General features: G+C 35.8%; 1 protein-coding gene across 1 annotated transcript; it reads right to left on the minus strand.

Annotated features, from left to right (window-relative positions):
• Nucleotides 1-13171: 13171 nt before the first annotated feature.
• Nucleotides 13172-19007, minus strand: LOC116140920 (ribonuclease H2 subunit B). Its single transcript, XM_031426488.1, has 10 exons — nt 18799-19007; nt 18661-18717; nt 17841-17942; nt 17030-17106; nt 16665-16788; nt 16017-16081; nt 15545-15614; nt 14252-14327; nt 14015-14108; nt 13172-13776 (listed from the first exon to the last, which is right to left on the minus strand). Exons 1-10 carry the CDS (start codon nt 18845-18847, stop codon nt 13660-13662), a joined length of 831 nt encoding a protein of 276 aa, XP_031282348.1. The 5' UTR covers nt 18848-19007; the 3' UTR covers nt 13172-13659.
• Nucleotides 19008-20226: the final 1219 nt, after the last annotated feature.

The raw sequence follows: 20226 nt of genomic DNA on the forward strand, positions 1-20226 counted from the left end.
TTTAAGAATCAATTTGTACAAGGGGTATTTTCGTCTTTTAGGATGAAAGGGTATTTTAGTAATCTCACTATGCAATTAAATTTGCTAAGGTTGTTGCCTAGATTTAATTTAATATTAAAATTAAATTAGTGAGATTATGATTAAATATATGTACGCATATATTTGCATGAATTATTATTGCTAATTAAATGTTAATATATTTTATAAATATATTTATTGATTTTTAATTATAATAATAATCAATTCAAATAAAATACCAAAAGGAGAGTGTTTGGATACAAGGGTGAATTAGGGTTGGAGCTCATTCCTATTCCTAAAAGGATTAGGGTTTTGACACATGCATTATATAAGTGCATGTGTGTTGAAGGAATTAACTCAAGTCATTTTCATTCATTGAATTGAAAAAGAGGCAGCCCTCTCTCCTTTCTCTCTCCCTCACGTTTTCCCTCAGTGCTTAAATCTTTTATTCAAGTTGATTCTTGAAGCCAAAAAAGATCTAGCAAATCCCTCTTTGGTTCTTCAGATTGTCTTCGTGTGGATCACCATTCGTTCGGTTCTACATTGAATCGGTAGCGAAGTAAATCCAGAGATATTTGAAGGAGCCTCCAAACGTGCGTAAGATCTCTAATCTTTGTCTAGATTGATGTTATCTTTGTTCTTTTCAATTTAAGCATGTAAAATATATACATATCAGACCTTGATCTTGGGTTAAATAGAGAAATCGATGGGAAATAATTTTTGTTTTCCACTGCGTTTACCTGTCAATTTACTTACAACCTATGGTTAAAGGTCTTCGGTTGCTGGTCGTCGCACTCCTCTCGATCTTCGTGGGCTCACGGTTTTTCCACGTATCCTTTCAAGTGTCCCTTTTGAATAAGTTCTTCTATGGCGTTCTTCAAGGCCCGACATTTGTTAGTGTTATGGCCAGTTTCTTTGTGGTACTTATAATATTTTTAGGGATCTCGTTTGCTATGTGGTCCTTGCAGTTTACTCAGTGGTGGCAACATGTTTGCATCGTTGGTGACTGCAAGAATCTCATCGAAAGGAGCAACCAAGGGTGTGTAGTCAGCAAAGCAAGGAACACGCTTGTGATCCTTCCTTGGCTCTATTCGCGGCCTCTTCAGAGGTTGATGCCTGTCCCGGTATCCCTGATCATGGTCATCCCTTTTATGATTTCTTGTCTAGTCGGGCTATTAAACGAGGGTACTAGTCGAGGTTGTGCTGCTTGGTTCGGCTAACGAACTCTCTATTCGTTCATATCTCTCCACCATCCGATAGAATTGGGCTAGAGATACATGGTTAACTTTCAGTAAGTCTCTCCATAGTTCGGTTTGCGGGCGCACTCTGGTGATCAGGAGTGTTCTAATTGCCTCTTCCGGCATGTCTACCACTTTACTCTACCCCATTTGGAATCTTTTTAGGTACAAGGTTAGACCATTGCCCTTCTCCTGATGAATGTTGCTAAGGTAACTGATTGGCATGGTGAATCGCCTCCAAGCCTAGAACTATTAGAGGTAAAGTTCAGCAAACTGGTACCATGACTGGATTGAGTTCGTGGGGGAGTCTCTTATACCACCTCTTCATGTCGCCTATGAGGGTGACTAGAAAGCAACGACATTTGGCGAGGTCAGGGACCTAGTGTAGCTCCATTAAATCGTGAAAGGTGTCAAGGTGGTCTTGTGGATCGCCTTCCCCATTGAACTTGATGTTCAGGGTTTTGAATCCAAGGGTAGGGGTGCCAAACACATTTCTTCCAGAAATGGAGAGCCAAAGGCTACCGTTGCTTGCTTGACTTTCTAGATCCGCAAATTGACAAGCAGTCTTTGCATTTTGTCCAGTTGTATGTTAACTCAGAGGTTGCCCAAGGGTGTTAGGATGCCCCTATTTTGATTGAGCGAGTTGCGAAGATTAGGTTTCCACGCATTGAGGTGTTTACAAAGGTCCAATTCAGGATCTTGTCGACTTTCCTTACTGGCGCACTTGCGCGTGACAAGGAATCATAGTCGCTCGGATAATAAGGACTACTTAAGATAAACTCCTGTGATCTGTTGCGATTTGGGTACAACCTGCTGCACTGATCCGAAACACCATGGTGACGTGGGATATCATTTTAGCACATCCACTGGGGACGCGCTTACTTCGGATGTGGGGTCCCATCTCCATGTCGGGTTTGACCGCTCTCTTGTGGAGAGCGAACGAGCTCTCGGTGGTTCATTTCTTCCACCATCAATTGTTTTTCCGAGTGACGCCTTGGGTAATCCATTCTGGGTAATCTTTTATCGATGAGTTGATCTCGCTGTGGATTGCTCGTCGTGTCAACATACTTTAGACGGCCCTACGCTTCTAGCTCAAGGTCAATGAAGCGACGCCCCGCGGGCTCGGTGGGTTATTTACTACCCGTCCCTCTCTTATGTCATTCACTTCCATTGGAGATCGCCAACCGCGTGAGTGATCTTCCAAAGCATTTCTATTACTTGTTGGTTTTCCAGATTGGATGCATGTGCATTCTGGTGGTTCTCCCCTTGAGGAAGTGGGGTGACTAGCGGAAGATCATTGGCGACCTCCTGGATATTCTCAAGGCCTTCAGTTTCTAAAGTGTCGATCTGATTAGCGCCAGTCTGACTCTTGGTCATTCTTGTCTGTTGCGCCATTTGTGAAGGGGATGAAACGACTATTATAATGGTGATGATTTTAACTGGGATTGGAAAGGACTTTGACTGGAGTGTTCAAGCCTAGAGCCTCCTTCCATCTTAAAATGTTGATGCAAAATTCCATATTGATTAGGATATTGAGATAGAAGCTCGCACCAATCATAGATACTCGATTGATTACGAGGGAACCGAACAGAATGGATGCATGATTATGGGAGAGGATAAATGTGAGTAATTTGGACAAGATTGACAATGTATTGACGAGCTTTTAAAGTGGCTCGGCCATATTGAGAATAGGGCCTACATCCACTTATTCTTTTTCTTATTGTGCTGGGTGAGTACAAGAAAATATGAGAATCCGTGGGATTAATTGCCCCCTTTTTCTCTAAAATTTTTCTCTACCCCCCTTTTTCAGGGCTTCAGTTTGGTATTTATAGGGGGTTCAATGGTAGTCATTCGTGGGATACGTCAGCAGAATGATTATTACTAACCTGAGCATGTCAGGGAATGATTACACTTAATCCCTGTTGTCCCTGTAATTAACTCTAGTTTGTCAGAAGAGACTCATTGGTTAAGAAGGCAGCTGCATGTGTAGCATGTGGCGGTCATATGTGGCTTAATAGGTTCTCCAAGTGTCACTACAATCGTTGAAGTTGTTGACATCTGGCCTGTCCATCGTAAGTTGACGCTTGTCCTTGGCAAACAATTTTTGCGACCTGCTTGGCATAATGCCCAGGCTGGGATCCCCGGGCTTCTATTGGGCTCGAGTTGGGTGTTTATTCCCGCACAACATATTTACATAGATTGTTTTGAGTTTGTTGACAGGGAAGGAAATGGTGATTGATTGTTGGAAATGGGTTGGAAAAGATTAATTTGAGCTTTATTTCTGTAAGTAGATTTTTTTTTTTTTTTTTTTTTTTGGGTTCGAACTTTATGACAAGTGGAATTATGGGGCTTATACTGAGGTTTGAAATCGAATATTACTAAGACAATATATATATATATATATATTTTCTTTTTTTTTTTTTTTTTTTTGGTGGTTTTGAACTTTAGTGATGGTGGCATTATGAGGATGGCGTAACTTTTATGTTTTTTTGGTCGGGATATAGATTTTTTTTTTTCGGGTTTTGAACTTTATCGACGGTGGAATTATAGGGATTTGCCTTACTTTTTGTGTTTTTTCTGGAAAGGATATAGATTTTTTTTTTTTTTTTAAAGGCTTTGAACTTTATTGACAATGGAATTACGGGGATTTGCTTTGTTTTTTGGCGGGATTGGGAGTAAGTGGAGGGTGGGCTAGGGTTAAAGAGTGAAAATATATAAGATTTTTTAAAAATTAATTAACAAGGGTATTTTAGTAATTTCTCAAAACCTGGGTACTAACTGATAAATTTTTAAATTGTTTTGTTTGAGAGCAGTTTGATAAAAATGACAAGAGTTGGAATTCATATAATCATTTCAAATAAATACAAGGAGGCTAGTGATTTTTACCCAAACAAAACTATAATATTTTTCTTTTGGGCAATATTTGTTGAAATATGATAATTAAAAATATATTTTTGACATTTTTCTATTTGCACAATATTTATTGAGATTTGACAATTAAAATATATATTTCAGACACCAACCCTCAAATTTACAAAATTCATAACTAAAATGAAAAAATTAAAAATTACTCCAATTCATAATCCAATCCAACATAACAATGAATATTAAAACAATTTGTTACTATATTATTTATCAATATAAAATAAATTTTATCACATAAAAGTTAAGCTAACATGAGCACCTTTGATGTGAAAAAGTAATATAATCAAATAACATTTAACCAATGTTTTAAAACCTGGCTCAGACTGACCGGTCGAACTGGTTCGACCGAGACCTGGCTAGTTGAGGCAAAAAAACCAGCATACTCCTTCTGCCCAGCTACGCCCGTGGTTGGATCGGCACACTGTAGCAAATCGCCAGTCCAACCGTTTTTTTTTTTTTTTTTCGAAAAACCGGGCCTGTTTTCAAATAAACACCATCATCCCCTAAACCCAAATTCCAGCGATCCACACTCCCTCCAACAATCCCCCCCCTATTTTTACGCCATCGCCATTTCCCTTCATATTTGCTCTGAAAATCTTCCACCGTGACTACCCTTCACGATCGATTTCCTCTCTTCACCATGGACTTCCTCCTCTTCGTCATCAACTGGTACCGAGACTCTTTTCCTCTCATTTGTGTGACTCCTCTCTTCAGTCTTCACTATTGATCTCATATGTTCATCTTCGATCTCCTCCTCTTTGTCATCAACTGTAGCTCCTCTTGCCCAGGTGTCATCGTCTCTTCCTCCCATTTGCACGATCTCCTCTCTTCACCATCAAGCTCCACCTCTCCAACGTCAACTGCAGCTCATCTTCACCAGGTAGCATCATTGTGCTTCCTTTGTTCTCTACTCCCTGTTACTTTAATTCACTGTTGGTTATGCATAGTCAAGTTGTCAATCCACCATTTTGCCATTTCTTTTGACAGTTTGCGATTTTCCGACATGTGTAATGTAAGTAAACCAATGAGTAGATGTAGCAGAAAACAAAAATATTTCCCATTGATTACTCTGATTATGCCAAGATCAGGGTCTGATATATATATATATATGTGTGTGTGTGTGTGTGTGTGTGTGTGTGTGTGTGGTGTGTATTTATATGTATATGATATCAATCCAGACAAGGATCAGAGACTTATGCACATTTGGAGGCACCTTCAAATGTCTCTAATTTACTTCGCTACCGATCAATGTAGAACCTAACGAACGATGATTCACAAGAGACAATTTGAAGAACCAATTAGGGATTTGCTAGATCCACTAATTGGCTTCAAGAATCAAGTTTGAATGAAAGAAAATCTTTGATTCAAAACCAAGGGAGAACTTGAGAGAAAAGGTGTAAGGGGCTGCCTTTTCTTTTCCTTTTTAATAAATGAAAATGAATGATTTCTTTAACTCAACTTGCACTTACATAGTGCAAGTTGTCAAAACCCAATTCCTCTAAGGAATAGACATAGGCTCCAATCCTATCCACCCTTGTATCCAAACACCCTTGTTATGGTATTTTATATTTAATTAATTATTATAATTAAAATCAATTAATATATTTATAAAATTTATATACATTTATTATAATAACAATTCATTTAAATATATGTGTACATATATTTTAAATAATCTCACTAATTTACTTAACATTAAGTTAAATATAGGCAACAACTTCAAAAAATTTAATTGCATTGTGAGATTACCAAAATACCTTTTCATCCTAAAAGACAAATACCCCTTGCACAAATGATTCTTAAATTATCTTTTAAGTGTGTGAACCATAGGCTCCTCATCATACCGGCAGTGGTAGTATCGTGATTAACACCAATTAATCGTCTCTTACACACAGACCAAGATTAGACCCAAGCAAGGCATCATGACCACCTAATAAATTCGGATTCAGTGAAATAGCTATCTATCAACGATATGGTTTCGTGCAATCAAATCTTTTCATTATCTGTTATCTCATCGAGACTGAGGTACAAAAATAATGTCAACCTCAATTATCTCGATGTGTTTGTATTCAGTTACTAGAAACATGACCGGAATAATAAATTGGATTGGGCAATACTCAATCCCACTGTGGCCACAGCTTTAGTGTCATTTCCATATACTAAATTGTGCCATGAGATAACTTCTCCCATACTCGGGGGGGACGAATACTCTGTCAATCCAACATAATCTTATATACTCCTCTATGCATTCAATCACTACCATATTGATAGTTCTAAATAGAACTACGTTAGGTAGTGTCAACATACCAATCGGTGACAAGGTGCTCTAGTGATCTCAAGTCTAAGGATCACATGCACCACTATTCGTTAGAGGATTTGTTCCATGGACATTGGGGTTCCATCTATATGGAATCCTCTTGGTTTTAATGAACTTGCCTACAGCAAGCACCCATGTGTTTCACCAGGTTATTGGCAAACAATCTTGACAAGTGAGCCCAGTCATTGTCTTTTGATAGGGTCGTTCAACACTATGATATCCTACCTACGTTATTATTTGTGTCCTTGGTCAGAATAATACTAGGGCTATAGACATTTCTATAATGGCCACCATATGTGTCATAGGCTTCTCACTATCAAAATTTGAAACACTTGATACCCTCATCACGGTTCTACCATCCTAAGGACATATATCAATACTATCAATATGATTACACCGATATAGAATATGTCTTTTATTGATTAATTAACAGTATACAAGAGTCAATTCTAAAATAATTTATCGGCTCTAGGGCACTTACTCTAACATGTAAATATGGATATGCTCCTCAAATTAAGGAAAAGTTTAACAACCGCGTGGAATGATAAAAGTAAATATTATCATTAAACCTTTGATGGATTGAAGTTTATAGATATGAATGTATTGTCGGGGAAAACTAGCCATTACCGAATCTATTAAACTTCCAGTCAAGCCAAATTAATAATGTAAGAAGTAATGAAACCATGGTATGTGCAAGAAGTTGGAAGGAAAGTGAGAATTACAAGTGTTCATAGTGTGTGATTGGAGATCAAATTATGAGTTTAATTTTCGTGATTGTAAATAAGCAAAAACATTGTTTCAGGCTCATAGTAGAGTGGTAGGAAGATATATATTACTAGTTCTTAACATTGATATATTTGATTAAACTTATGTGTGGGAGCATTTGTTTGACTGTGATTATCTATTATTTTGAATTGGTTCTTGTAACTTAGTTGGCATCATTGCAAAAAATCCTTGCATATTTCTTGCGTAATTAAAGTAAAGCAATCTTTAATTTAATTTCTTCAGTTATTTTCTTCTCTTATGCACATGATTTCTATAAATTCAGTATAAAAATGGAAATTTTTGGTTTGTTATGTTGTTTAATTATTATCGATACCAACTTATTTGTGTCGCCAGGTAGAATCAAGATTAAAGACAAAGAATGTCATCATCTGGGTCTTGTCAACAATATGTTTCCATGGATGTTTCACATCTTTTCAAGGAAGGAATGATATAGCATGGAGACATGTTCATGAGGGCGTAGATGAAAATTGGAAAAGATATTAACATGTCTTTATTTTTGGCAAGATAATCAGAGGTAGAGGTATTATCGAGTAAAACTGCATTAGCGGGTATAAGGGGGAAGTTGGAAATTGTTCTAAAGCTCCTTTTGATGTTAAATTCAAGATTGAAGAAGCACTAAATGAAATTGGGGCAAAGAACAACAAAAGTTGAACTTCGTAAGAATGTCATCCCTATGGAGCTAGTGTACAACAATTTGAGGGTGATATGTTAGATGAAGATCAATTTTGAAGAGGTTTCTCCATGTCCAGCTCCAGTTGAAATCAGAAAAGATTTGGCCCAAGATAAAAGGCGTTCATCAGCAATGAAAGTCCTTGGCATGATCTGCTGCATTACTCCCGATGGTCAAATCTCAGCCCGGGCTCCCTTCGGGAAATGGGAAAGAGCTTTCCTTGTCTCGAATTGAGAAGAAAATGGAGGAAGCCAATCCGCCTAAGACAAAGACGTTGGCTAGCTTTTTCCCCTTTCTCTTATCAATGGCGAAAGTATACCTTCACTTCTTCTTTGCCTGCTCTTGTGCGAAAGGCGAAAGGAATTCTCTCTTTCTTTCGGAGTCTCCTTCGGCGCCGTGGATTAGAATTTCTCATCGCTTTAACCATCGGATAGGAAAGACTATAAGCCTCTTCTTGCTCAGTATGAAAAAACACTCCTTGCTCTAGCGTCCAAGACAACACGCACATGTCTTCACTTCGTGAGCGCAATAGTTCATCAGAACCAATACAAGAAGTCAATCCCGTGCAAAGAGAAAACCAATACAAGAAGTCATCCTGCGCAAAGAGAAAAGGGCTTCCTTCTTACTACTTTCTCAGTGAAAAGAGCCCGTGGCTGGAAAAGGTGAAAAGGCAAACTAACAAGAGTTTCAATCAATCTCAAAATATAACATATGCCAAGAACTTCGGGTTTACTATCTCCTCAAGATTCAAGTCAGGTTGATTGAAAGACCTCATTCTTTGGAATTAACGTACCATCGTGATAAGTCAAGGGGATGGCAGGACCTAGTGTAAATGAGATCTTCGCCCCGTAAGATCGCAGCAGGGTAAAGGAAATTTGAAGATGCGCCTGGCAGAATAATTCTATGTTGAAATTGCCCTAACGCACTAGCCCAATAGAAGTTTTGATCTTCAGTTTTTTTGGTACGAGCCAGGGGAATGCACCACGCCTTAGTGCCCATCTAGAATCACATAATGAAGGGCTTCTAAAGAGGAGAGCGATATCTTGCAGCTGTTCCCAAGCAGGCTGTAACTGTAATGGATGATGTCTTGCCTGTACCCCCTAAGAAAAATATAATTATCCTTCGTTAAAAGTAGGAATATTTAATTAGATACTCTACCTAAACTACACTACATTCAAGTCCTTCTTTATGGCAGAGAAAAAAGATTAGAAATGCCTGTCCTTCTACAAAAAAAGGGAAGTCAGGGAGCGTGACCGATATGAAGGCATCACCTTACACCTGAATACAGGAGTCCTAGTGCTCCAATACCCAGTAGAAGTTATTCTTATTGCGACAGATTCTCTTTTCGCTAGTGGTTGCAGGTCAAAACCATTTGGTAATACAGCTTGCGAGTGGTGCTTACTTGCCAGTTGCGATAGGACTCTGTGCAACAACTAATTTGCGACAACCTTATTTACCTAAGTTAAGGTGCGATAGGACAGCTGTTGCGACAACTGCAACTCATACACAGGAAATATCATTCAAGAAGCCTCAGGTAAACAAGCCCCGAAGGCTAACTAAAGTCGAAGGGAGAGAAACGGAATTAAACCCCTTCTTTTAGGTTATATTCCCTCTATAGAGTCAAGTAAGAAGGAAAGAAAGGTCTTTAGTTATATTAGTCTGCCAGCCAGTATACCGTAGTCAGAAAGCTGAAAGCCACCCTTTTAGTAACTTGAGAAGGGTATTGCCAACTTTAGCCAAGTAAGAGAGGATAGAACAATCTTTCTTACCGGTAGTAGTCAGAAAGCCGAAAGCCGCCCTTTTAGTAACTGGAGAAGGGTATTGCCAACTTAGTCGCCAAGTAAGAGAGGATAGAACAGATCTTTCTTACGGCTGGCTAACCAGAAAACTAGTCAATAGAAGAGGTATTATCCCTTTTTTTTTAAGGATCTGGATTGAGTATCTGGTGGTGGCTTGGTATTGGACCACTTACCCTTATGCTTCCTCTTCTCTTTCAGACCCTTATGTGTTGTAAAAGATATGCTTCTGTAGATGCACCTATATACACAAGTACCCGACAACTTTATAACAACAGCTCAATATAGCGATTTGATACCATTGATTTATAGCAGCGTCATTCGTGACATGGGAGCTCCACTTTCAATCCTTAACGAGTTCATCTATATGAATATTATTAACCTATTGTAAAAAGGGAGTCAGGTGGACCAATTGAGGGTTGCTTTGCCTGTAAGGTAATCCCAAAAGAGAGGCTTCATTATTACTTAAAGCTATGTACCTGAGAACATAAGCAAGAAGATGATGGCAACTTGGGAAGAAAGGATCTCAGGAATACTGACCTCTTCGAGAACTATACTCGTAATGTATGCAGTGATTTTCAATCCCCTAGGGATTGTTGGCTAGCTCATAGGAAAAGTGGAATAAATTCAAGTTAAAGCTAAAAAAGATGGAGGAAGGTAAATATTACTGCGTAAAAACTTGGGAGGATGTTTGGATGTACTTTAATGGCTGATGGTTGGACAGATAATTCACATAGGTCGCTGATTAATTTTCTAGTGTATTGTCCTAAAGGAGTGTGTTTTGTGAAATCAGTGGATGCTTCAAATGTTTAAAGGATGATGGAATGGAACATTGTTCAGCTTGTTTGAGGAAATGGCTTTATGGTTGGACCAACAATATTGTCCATCTTGTCACTGACATGGAGCAATTATAAGCTACTAGAATATTGTTGTGTGAAAAATATAGCAGTATTACTTTCGCTCCTGTGAAGCACCATTGCATTAATTTGATGTTAAAATACATAGCGGGATGAATCACATAGTTAACTTTCTAGACTGCATCTAGGTTACAAAGTTTGTGTATAATCATTCGTTTGTGCTAGCTTTGTTGAGGAAAAAACAAGTTATATACCTTTACCTCTTATTTTTATAATTTACATTGTCAAGTCATATTATACATATACATTTTTTTAGTAATTTACTAAGTACTAACATCTACTGTCTATTACTTGAATAAGGTTGGACAGAAATTGTACGCCTAGGCGTAACTTGTTTTGCCACAACTTTCATTGCATTGAGCAACCTACATCAGCACAAACATGACTTGCAGTCTACGGTGACAAATAGAGATTTTGTGGAGTCTCAATATACAAAAACTAATAAAGGCAAAGCATTTATTTCCATACTTCTAGATAACCGATTCTAGGATGACATTGGTATAATTTCAAAAGTTGTGAGTCCATTGATGCTATGCTTCAAATTATAGACTCATATGAGAGACCTTCAATAGGATATGTGTATGATTGCATGTATAGAACGAGGATGGGGATCAAGAAGTTGTTTAAGAATAAAAAAAAATTGTGCAACCTTATACAACAATTATAAGATACGTTGAAGATGTTGCGCCGTGATATTCATGCAGTAGCATATTATTTGAATCCTGCTTTTAAATATACGAATATATTTTTTCCAAAAATACTAGATGTCATGTATGTTTTCTTGACACTATTAATAGTAAAGCAAGTGCATTTAAAAGGAGCAAGACAACGTTACTGGAGGAGAGTAGATTATATTAAGATCATCTAGAAAGCTTTTCTTGTGAGCTTGGTCTTCAAATTTTCAAAACTACACGTCCTGGTATGTAATAGTTATTAACTTTTTAAGTCTAACTTTTCAATTATGAAATTGTGTTTATTTCTTATGTTTTATACTTTTATTCTCAATTAGATGAATGGTGGAGGACATTTGGGTTTAGTGCTCCAAATTTGCTAAAGTTTGTAATCAAAATTCTAAGTCAAACTTCTGTCTCTTCGACATGTGAGAGAAACTGGAGCCTTTTTGAACGCATAAATACTAAAAAGAGGAATAGATTAGAGCATCCACAGTTGAATGATCTGGTTTTCACTTATTATAACTTGCATTTGCAAAATAGGTATAAAGCTTTCATCATTTTTCTTATTAATTATTATCACTTATTTTATTTTAATTGCTTTAATGGTTATGATTTTAACATTTAATCCTGGTCTTTCAGGAGTTGTTATAAGAAAATTACTTATGATCCTATTGATTTTAAAAGTCTTGATAAAACTGAATGTTGGATAGTTGATGAGAAGAGGAGGTTGGTAAACTTAATTATGATGAACTGGAACAACCATTATATGGAGAAGGAGCTATTCTTGTAGATGGTGGTGATCACCCTTCTTATTATGACTCAACAGATGCTACAGAAGGTTGTTTCCAATTTTTTAAGCAACTTGAATTTAGTAGTAACTAGTTTAAATTCAGTTAGGTTAAATGGGAAGATTTAACTTATGATTTTCTTTTTTGTTGGAACTTTTTGTAGATGATGTTGCCGATGTTAATAATGATGATGATCATTTGTCAGATGATGTGTGAACTGTGAAGATTCAATTGAGGATGGAATGATGGATTGAAGACCATTTGGTGAAGATCATTTTTTACTAGAATGTTGATCAATTATTATGTGATTTCTTCCTTAATTTTGTTATTTTGATTTGTAATTAGTTGTAATAGAGATTATATTGATGTAATGATGTTTGATAATGTCTTGTTAAAAACTTTTTATTCCGGAATTTGTGATTTGGATCCTGATTTCTAGAATTCTAGACTCTGTGAACATTAATTTTGCTGACATTAACATGCTGACATCACCAATTGAACCAGCCAGTTGAACTGGTTCAACCGATCAACCCGGGATCCAACCATCTTGCCGGGTTTTACCCCATGTCGGTTTTTAAAACATTGCATTTAACATATTAATATATTATAACAATACTTAATATTCCATTATAAAACATTACCGTTTTTCACGAAAGCAAAATCGCATGCACTCTACAACATGTTAGCAAATAACTCTGTACACATTGTCAGTTTGTCACAGTTCAATTAGATTGAAATATTTGAAGGGTTGAGATTGAATTTATATTATGTCATTTTCAAATACATTAAATATACAAGTTGCATTAAATCTCAACCGTTCAAAGTGGTTAGATCTAATGGTCTAAAAATTATGTCATAATTTATATAAAATCATAATTAGAACACTAGCATGTCACAAATTAAAATTTTTAGGTTTAATTTGTCATAACACGTATCATTAGGTAAAAGATCCATATGTGAAAGTTCATGGCAAATCCCTCTCAAGGCAACCTTGACAATATAAAAGGCTATCTAAGAGAAAAATAAACAAACTAAAGCTGATCACAGAGACACAATAAATATCTTACCTCCCATAATAAGCATAAGGGGAAAATACAATCAAACTTTTTTAACAAACCCTTAAGAACGAACATCTCTTATAAGGACTGAAGTAATGTTTAGACAAAAAGAATCATGACTTGGTAGATCTAAAGTTAAGCATGCCCCAAAGGAAACTTCTATTCTAATTCTACGTGAGTACAAACACTTGGTCAAATTTTAGGTTTTCCCTTGAACCGAATCATATACCTAAAATTCATGTTAGCATAATAAATTCTACCTCATGTTTTCGCCACTGGATGAACCTCATTCATAACTAGACAGAGCATTGAGAATGTGTGGATACAGCTCTTGAAATGGGCTCAAGGTGTTTTTGGATATACAATCTCTTGAAATGCACAAATGAGAGAATTGCTTATATAGATGTCCATGTTGAAGCAGCCAGAGCATCGAGAATGTGTGGATACAGCTCCACTTCTTCAATAGAGACATTCAACTTCCCCTTCTTGATGCCCTCGAAAACATGTCTTTGATGTTCCTTGATTCAGTCTCCACTTTCGCCTTTTTGGCTTGCTTTCCAGTTTTGGACTTCTCGCTTTTGTTCTTGTCCTGGTAAATTATAACACGTAAATAGATAAATGAGCAACAAGTAAAGAGAAGCAACAATTTATGTATAACTTCTCGTGCCAAGTGGATGCTACCCAAATATATAGAACTAAGATTCTCTCCAAGTATGATTTTAATCTGAACAAAAATCAAGGTTGTAATGGGTAAATTATAACAGAACAAATCTTAGTAATAATTCGATATTAAAGTAAGATTTTCAATACAAGGAAACCTTAGGTACCTGTAAGAGATTGGAAGACTTAAGGTCAGTATCCACTGAATTAGGAAGAACTTCTATCTCTTGTGATTTTATACTTTCCACTGGAAAATTTAAACTGCAAACACATTTCATGACACTGTTACTACAGTTGATAAGAAAGCATTCCAAAGTTGTTGAATTTGGGATCCTTCCTAGGTTTATAGGACTAGGCATGATTTCATTCTGAAGGGAAAAGAGCTAAGGAATTAGACGTGATACTTCAAATTGTCACACAAAAGCTTCAACCAAGGTTCATCTTTCATGTACTCCCCGATTATTGAAACTGCATCGGCTACTGTAATATTATCAAAAGACAGCAATAAATTAAGAGGAAAACATTCAATCATTCATGATATTAAATCTGCAACTCTTTTTACAAGCAACATCAATGCAATCAAGATGCTTATTGAACATATAAACTAGCATTACCATCAAGCATCTACGCCATAAAAATAGCTCTTCCCAGATCAGTTCAATGCATGCACAAACACACATACATCATAGACACCCATACATAACTGTATGATCAAAGATATAGTGGACTTAATCATACTTGGAGACCAAACCTGATCTCTGACACAAAGTGGTGGAATAGTTGAGAGACAGATAACAATTTGAAGGATAACAGAGGACATAGATCAGAGAGATATATATTGTTCTTTAATATTGGACCCCTGAATACAACTAGATAGAATCTCTTATCTCCAAAACTACAATTACATGGAAATTTCTATCTTAAAACTCTGTGCGGCAACAGTCTCCAAATAAATGGCCATTTTAGTGGTAACTATATTTATGAATCCATTGTGTGAAACGTTTGACATCTGTGACAATGATTTAAGGGTAGTTTACTACTAAAACAAAAGTGAACTTTTTCTTTAATAAAGTATATCTAAGCCAAATAACTTACTGAACTTTTCATTCCATATTTTACCTAGTGAGTAGCCATTGTTCGTAGACACTTATATGGCTATTAAGAAAGGTCACCTTTTAAGCTGATGGATAGACAATGAGATCAAAACAACTTATTGGCCTTCTATATCTCGCAACCAAAATGACAAAATACAAAAAACAGTCTACCAGGACATTGTTATGTGCTAATCTTGCTTAAGTACAATAACATAAACAATCAGCTTCATGAACCAACTTTATTTATTAACATATGTTATTGTTAGCTCAGAATTTTGGCTTCTCAGTGTGATCTTAAGTCACACCATATTCAAGAAAAGATATATTTTCTCATTTTTGGTTTCCCTTTGTCTACAAGTTGTTTAGATTAAATCAACAATTATTACTTTAAGGTTCGAATTATGAGTTTTGATTAACTTGTCATCAAGTAGGACAACTCAAAACTATAGATATCAGTTCATACATGCATGCTATCATGCAAATGATTCCTTTCAGCCAATAAGTTCACGGACAATTATCACCTTAAGTTCACCACTATGCTTATTTCAACATTAAAATCAATTAACCAAAATAAGGCAATAAAATGTTTTGTTAAAGCCATACATGTATCCTTCTCATCTCGAGCAGCATAGTTCTGGTCTAACACTGGAAGAGTCCCTTTCAGTTTGCATACCTGAAATCCCAGAGGCCCAAAAATAACAGAGTTAGAAGATCTCTATCTTACAAATGTATAAGATATTATAAGATGTTATAAGGTTCTGGTTCATACAAGGAAATCACTAAATCTGCATAAAAACTAGATGGGAAAAAGAAGGGCACAAAATTAACAGATAATAACGATATGTGTGCAAAATGGCCAAAAAGACTGTCAAATTTCAATAAGATAATTGATGAGAGCTTAAGAGAGATCTAAGGAGATCCATGTCATCACAAAACCAAATCTTTCATGCCACAAATACAGCTTTGGTGCACAAATAGAATTTGGTTGTTTTACAATAAAATCCAGCAAAATGGTTATTCACAATGTCATGCATCCTAATGGATTAAGGTATAGCTTAAACAGAAGAGAACAGACCTTGAAGGATAACCAAGCTAAAACCTTAGAATCGGCAAGCCTAAAGAATCTCGATGATCCAATTTCTGCACAGTCCCAAAAGGAAGAAAAGAGTGTATTTTTAAAAAGATACTACTAAATAAGAATATGTTATCTTCATTTTGCTGTATTAAACCATATATATGACCTTAATATACATTCATAAAATATACTGGAACATTTTGATGGTATCAGGCATCACACCATCAACTGTGAAGCCTCGCAAAGAGGAAATTATCTTTGAGTCAATATCAATATTTAAACTGCTTAAACTCTCCAAAGATCAAGATACAAGCAAGTGTATCTCCTATTGTCTCCTAGAACATTTTGAACTTCCAGTCTATAGAATATATTCCAAGTCAAGTATAATTTCAAATTAGGTGCAAACCTCCGAACTACATACCAGAGGTACAAAATAGAATGCCAAATTATGGATTCCTTATTAAAGTTTCCAAGAGATAATAAGCTTTATTTCATATATTTTAACCAAAGAACAAAATTCTCCAATGAAACCAGTTGCGGGTACTAGAAATTTTTTTTATATTATCATGGAATTATATACTTTACTTAACATGTTTTAGTGTGGTATTAGGTACTGTTTGTAATAGGAGAACATAGGTAGTAAGCAACCTTTGGTTTCACAGACAACACGCATACAATTCTCAGCAACAGGTAGCAAATATTGATATCCAGGGTAGCCATTAACAAAAATTATCTCTTCTAATAGCCTGAATTTCCCAGGATCATCCCCCTTCTGCATCCACTCAAAGGTATACAATTATTATTGAGAAAAAATAACTAAAGAAAAGATTGACAAAGAATGAAGCAGATATTATTTATGAATGAATAAATAAAGAACCCATATTGCTGAGGGATAGATCCTTCTAGCTGTGCATACAAAGTTCTTCCACCAAAATATTTAAAGCAAATGTCTAAAATGGATGTTACTGATACCAAGTGACAATTAAGATCACAAAGGCAAGAGATGATTGTACCTTCATTCTAGCTTCTTCAAAAAGGGGCAACATTAGGAATACAGGATCAACTGGAGTAGCAGTAGATACACGCCCATCTGCATGAAGATAAGTGAGGAATAAGAAAAACAATAAGAGGTAACAAACTGAAAGTAAATAAAACCAACTGCCATAATTTTGATAGCAAAAATTAAAAAAAAAAAAAAAAAAAAAAAAAAAAAAAAAAAAAAAAAAAAAAAAAAAAATCCTCTCAGCAAAAGGTTAAGCGAATAATTAACTACTTGGGTTCAACACCAACAACACTGATTGAGAGTTAAAAAATTAAATATAACAGGGAGGAGCAAGACAGCTACTTTGACACGTCATACAGTGACATAACACTTTCAAGCATGACTAATAACACTTAAAGTCAAATAACATAACATGAGAAAGTAGTCAACAGAACAAGATTATGGGGGAACATGTTCATAACTTAGGTCCTTAGTAGGTAGAAGCTAATGGAATCAGTAAATTATCCAACTACTTATTACACAATTATCAATACCTGTCAACCGTCACAAAGACAATAGCCTAGTTGGTAATACCAACCTTGGAGCAGGAAAGTTAAATTGTGTTCGTTAAATTGAGTTAGATTAGCATGTCATCCTTCTATGCTATCTTGTGGCAATATTCCTAACCATAATGCACATACAAACATACACACAATGTAGAATAGTAAAATGGCACAACAGGTAAACTTGTATGGTAACTCTATCTCAGGAACATGAAAATGTAATTGACTATACTGAATCAAATATTACACTTTCTATAGCCATTAGAATATGTCAACTACCTTCACAAACGTAATCACCGAGAAACCAAGACCTGTATGACTGCTTAAACCAATTAAGTTCTAGAAGCACCCCGTTGATAAAAATATAGCATGTTGTGTTTCCTGCAAAAAGATTGAACGTTTTAGAATATGCAAAATGAGAGCTGTTTGTGCATAGCATTTAAAAATGATGGTCTTTATAAGATTGTGCTTAAAAAGAGAACAAGATAAGAACTACAACATGAATGCATGTAACATTAATCGCTAGGAACCTACCCATGCTGTTTGAGAAGGATTGTGAAACATAAATGAAAGATGACAAACAAAGAAATAAGTTGACAAACAAAGAAATAATCCACAAAATTTGAGTTGTATTTCAATATTGTTAATATCTGAAAATGTGTTTAATAAACTGAGAAACCGACCTTTCCTAGGTTTTCAACTTTTACACTAGTTTCTCGGATTGTATACAAATACTGTTCAGAAAAACATTTCAACTCATTTCATCCAAAAAAATTTTTATAAAAATTCTTGTATCATTTATTTCCAAAAACCAAAAATTTTATTTAAATATGAAAGCAAAAATATATCTAAATCTTATATTCAAAAACTATTATGGATAACATTTGACACTAATTCCACTTAATGCGTTTTCATAAGATTTTCTTGTATAACTTGTTTCCAAAAACTAAAAAATAAATAAATAATTCAAATTGTATACCACAGATAGACAATTTAAATTAAACGAAGGCATGACAAGCATAATATATCAAAAGAAGGTAACAATGAACCCTAAAAAAATTAAAACAAATAAAAAAAAAAAGAATACTCAAGAAATTACCTGATTTGGGATGGCGTAGAGATAGTAAACGTCCTTTGCTTCCAGTAGCATCGGAATCTGTAATGATAAAATAAATAATTAAAATAAAAGAACGAAAGAACGAAAATGACGAAGGTAATAAGTAAAGAAAACAAATACCTGGAGCAATGAGAAGACGGGTTCCATCACAACTTTCCCACCAACCCATTTCGGAGCTTTCCCTTTGAAAACAAGCAGAGAGTAAAGTAGTGATAGCTCAAAGCGATGGCTTCCCGCTACCAAATAAAAGAAGACTGGTAATTATCATCCATGTCGACAATCAATGTGTAATTATCATACATGTACACAACTAGGGCAGGTTTGGTTTAGTAACCTGGTATTAGAATATGGAGAATGTTATATTAATAGGAATATTTAGGGGTAGTTTGGTTCGGGGTTAAGTGGTATTAGTGGGGTAATGTCATCTTATATTACTTGATTACCACGTTTGGTTGTCAAGTAATATAAGATACCAGTAATCTTCAAATACCAATAGTGGTTACTATTGGTAATATAAGAGGTAATCTGATTACCTCCATTTTCTTAGGTTTTCGCGCTTACTATGGGTATCTTTTTTTGTTACAATTTTATCCCTATTAATAAAAATTTTGGACAATAATACCCTATTTTAAAACAAATTTACATTAATATCTATTTCAATTTTACCCTTGTTAATAAAATTTTAGACAATAATGCCCTTATATTTAAATAATTTACAGACCACACTGCCACCAAGCCACCACCACCCAAGCCACCCAGCCACCACCGCCGACAGCGGGTCAACCACCAGGACACACGCCGAAAAATTACGGAGTCCCTAAAAACACTGGAAATTATGTGGGAGGTTCGATAGCCATTTTTGGCCATATTGATGGCCGAAAACGGCCATATCGGGCCAGATCTGGGCGGAAATGGCCAGATCTATTCTGGCATTTCGGCCAGGTCCATGGCCGTTAACGGCCAGGTCTGGTCCAGACTTGGCCGAAAATGGCCAGGGATCTGGGTTAATGGCCAAATCCCCGATCTGGCCTGATATGGCCGTTTTCGGCCATCAATATGGCTGGAAACGGCCATAACGAAGCCTTTCAAAGCCTCCCACAGAATTTCCTTCTTTTTAGGGGCTCCGGCGATTTTCCGGAATTGTGCGGTGCGGGCAGGCGGCGCAGGAGGTGGGGGTGATTTCGTCATGAATTAAAGTTTTTTATAAGCGGGGGTGTTTTAGCTAAATCTGAAATATTGGGGGTTAAAAAATCATTCAAAAATTAATAATAAAAATAAATTATATTAATATTTAAAATAGGGTCAATTTAGTAATTTAAATAACATACCCACAATTTATTCCCATAACCAAACATATTAATTAACATACCCACCAAATAACCAAACATATTTTCTTAAAGATTCCAGAGTATCTTCCAAGGTAATCTATCTTTCCAGTAATCCAATATTCCAGTAATCTATATTCCTGAAACAACGCCCCCTTAGGACAATATATTTTGTTGTGTGAGAATAAACCGTAAATATCTTTCAGTATAATCAGGCCCAGTT

The sequence above is a fragment of the Pistacia vera genome, unplaced genomic scaffold (assembly GCF_008641045.1).
Source record: "Pistacia vera cultivar Batoury unplaced genomic scaffold, PisVer_v2 Contig387, whole genome shotgun sequence".
NCBI lineage: Eukaryota > Viridiplantae > Streptophyta > Magnoliopsida > Sapindales > Anacardiaceae > Pistacia > Pistacia vera.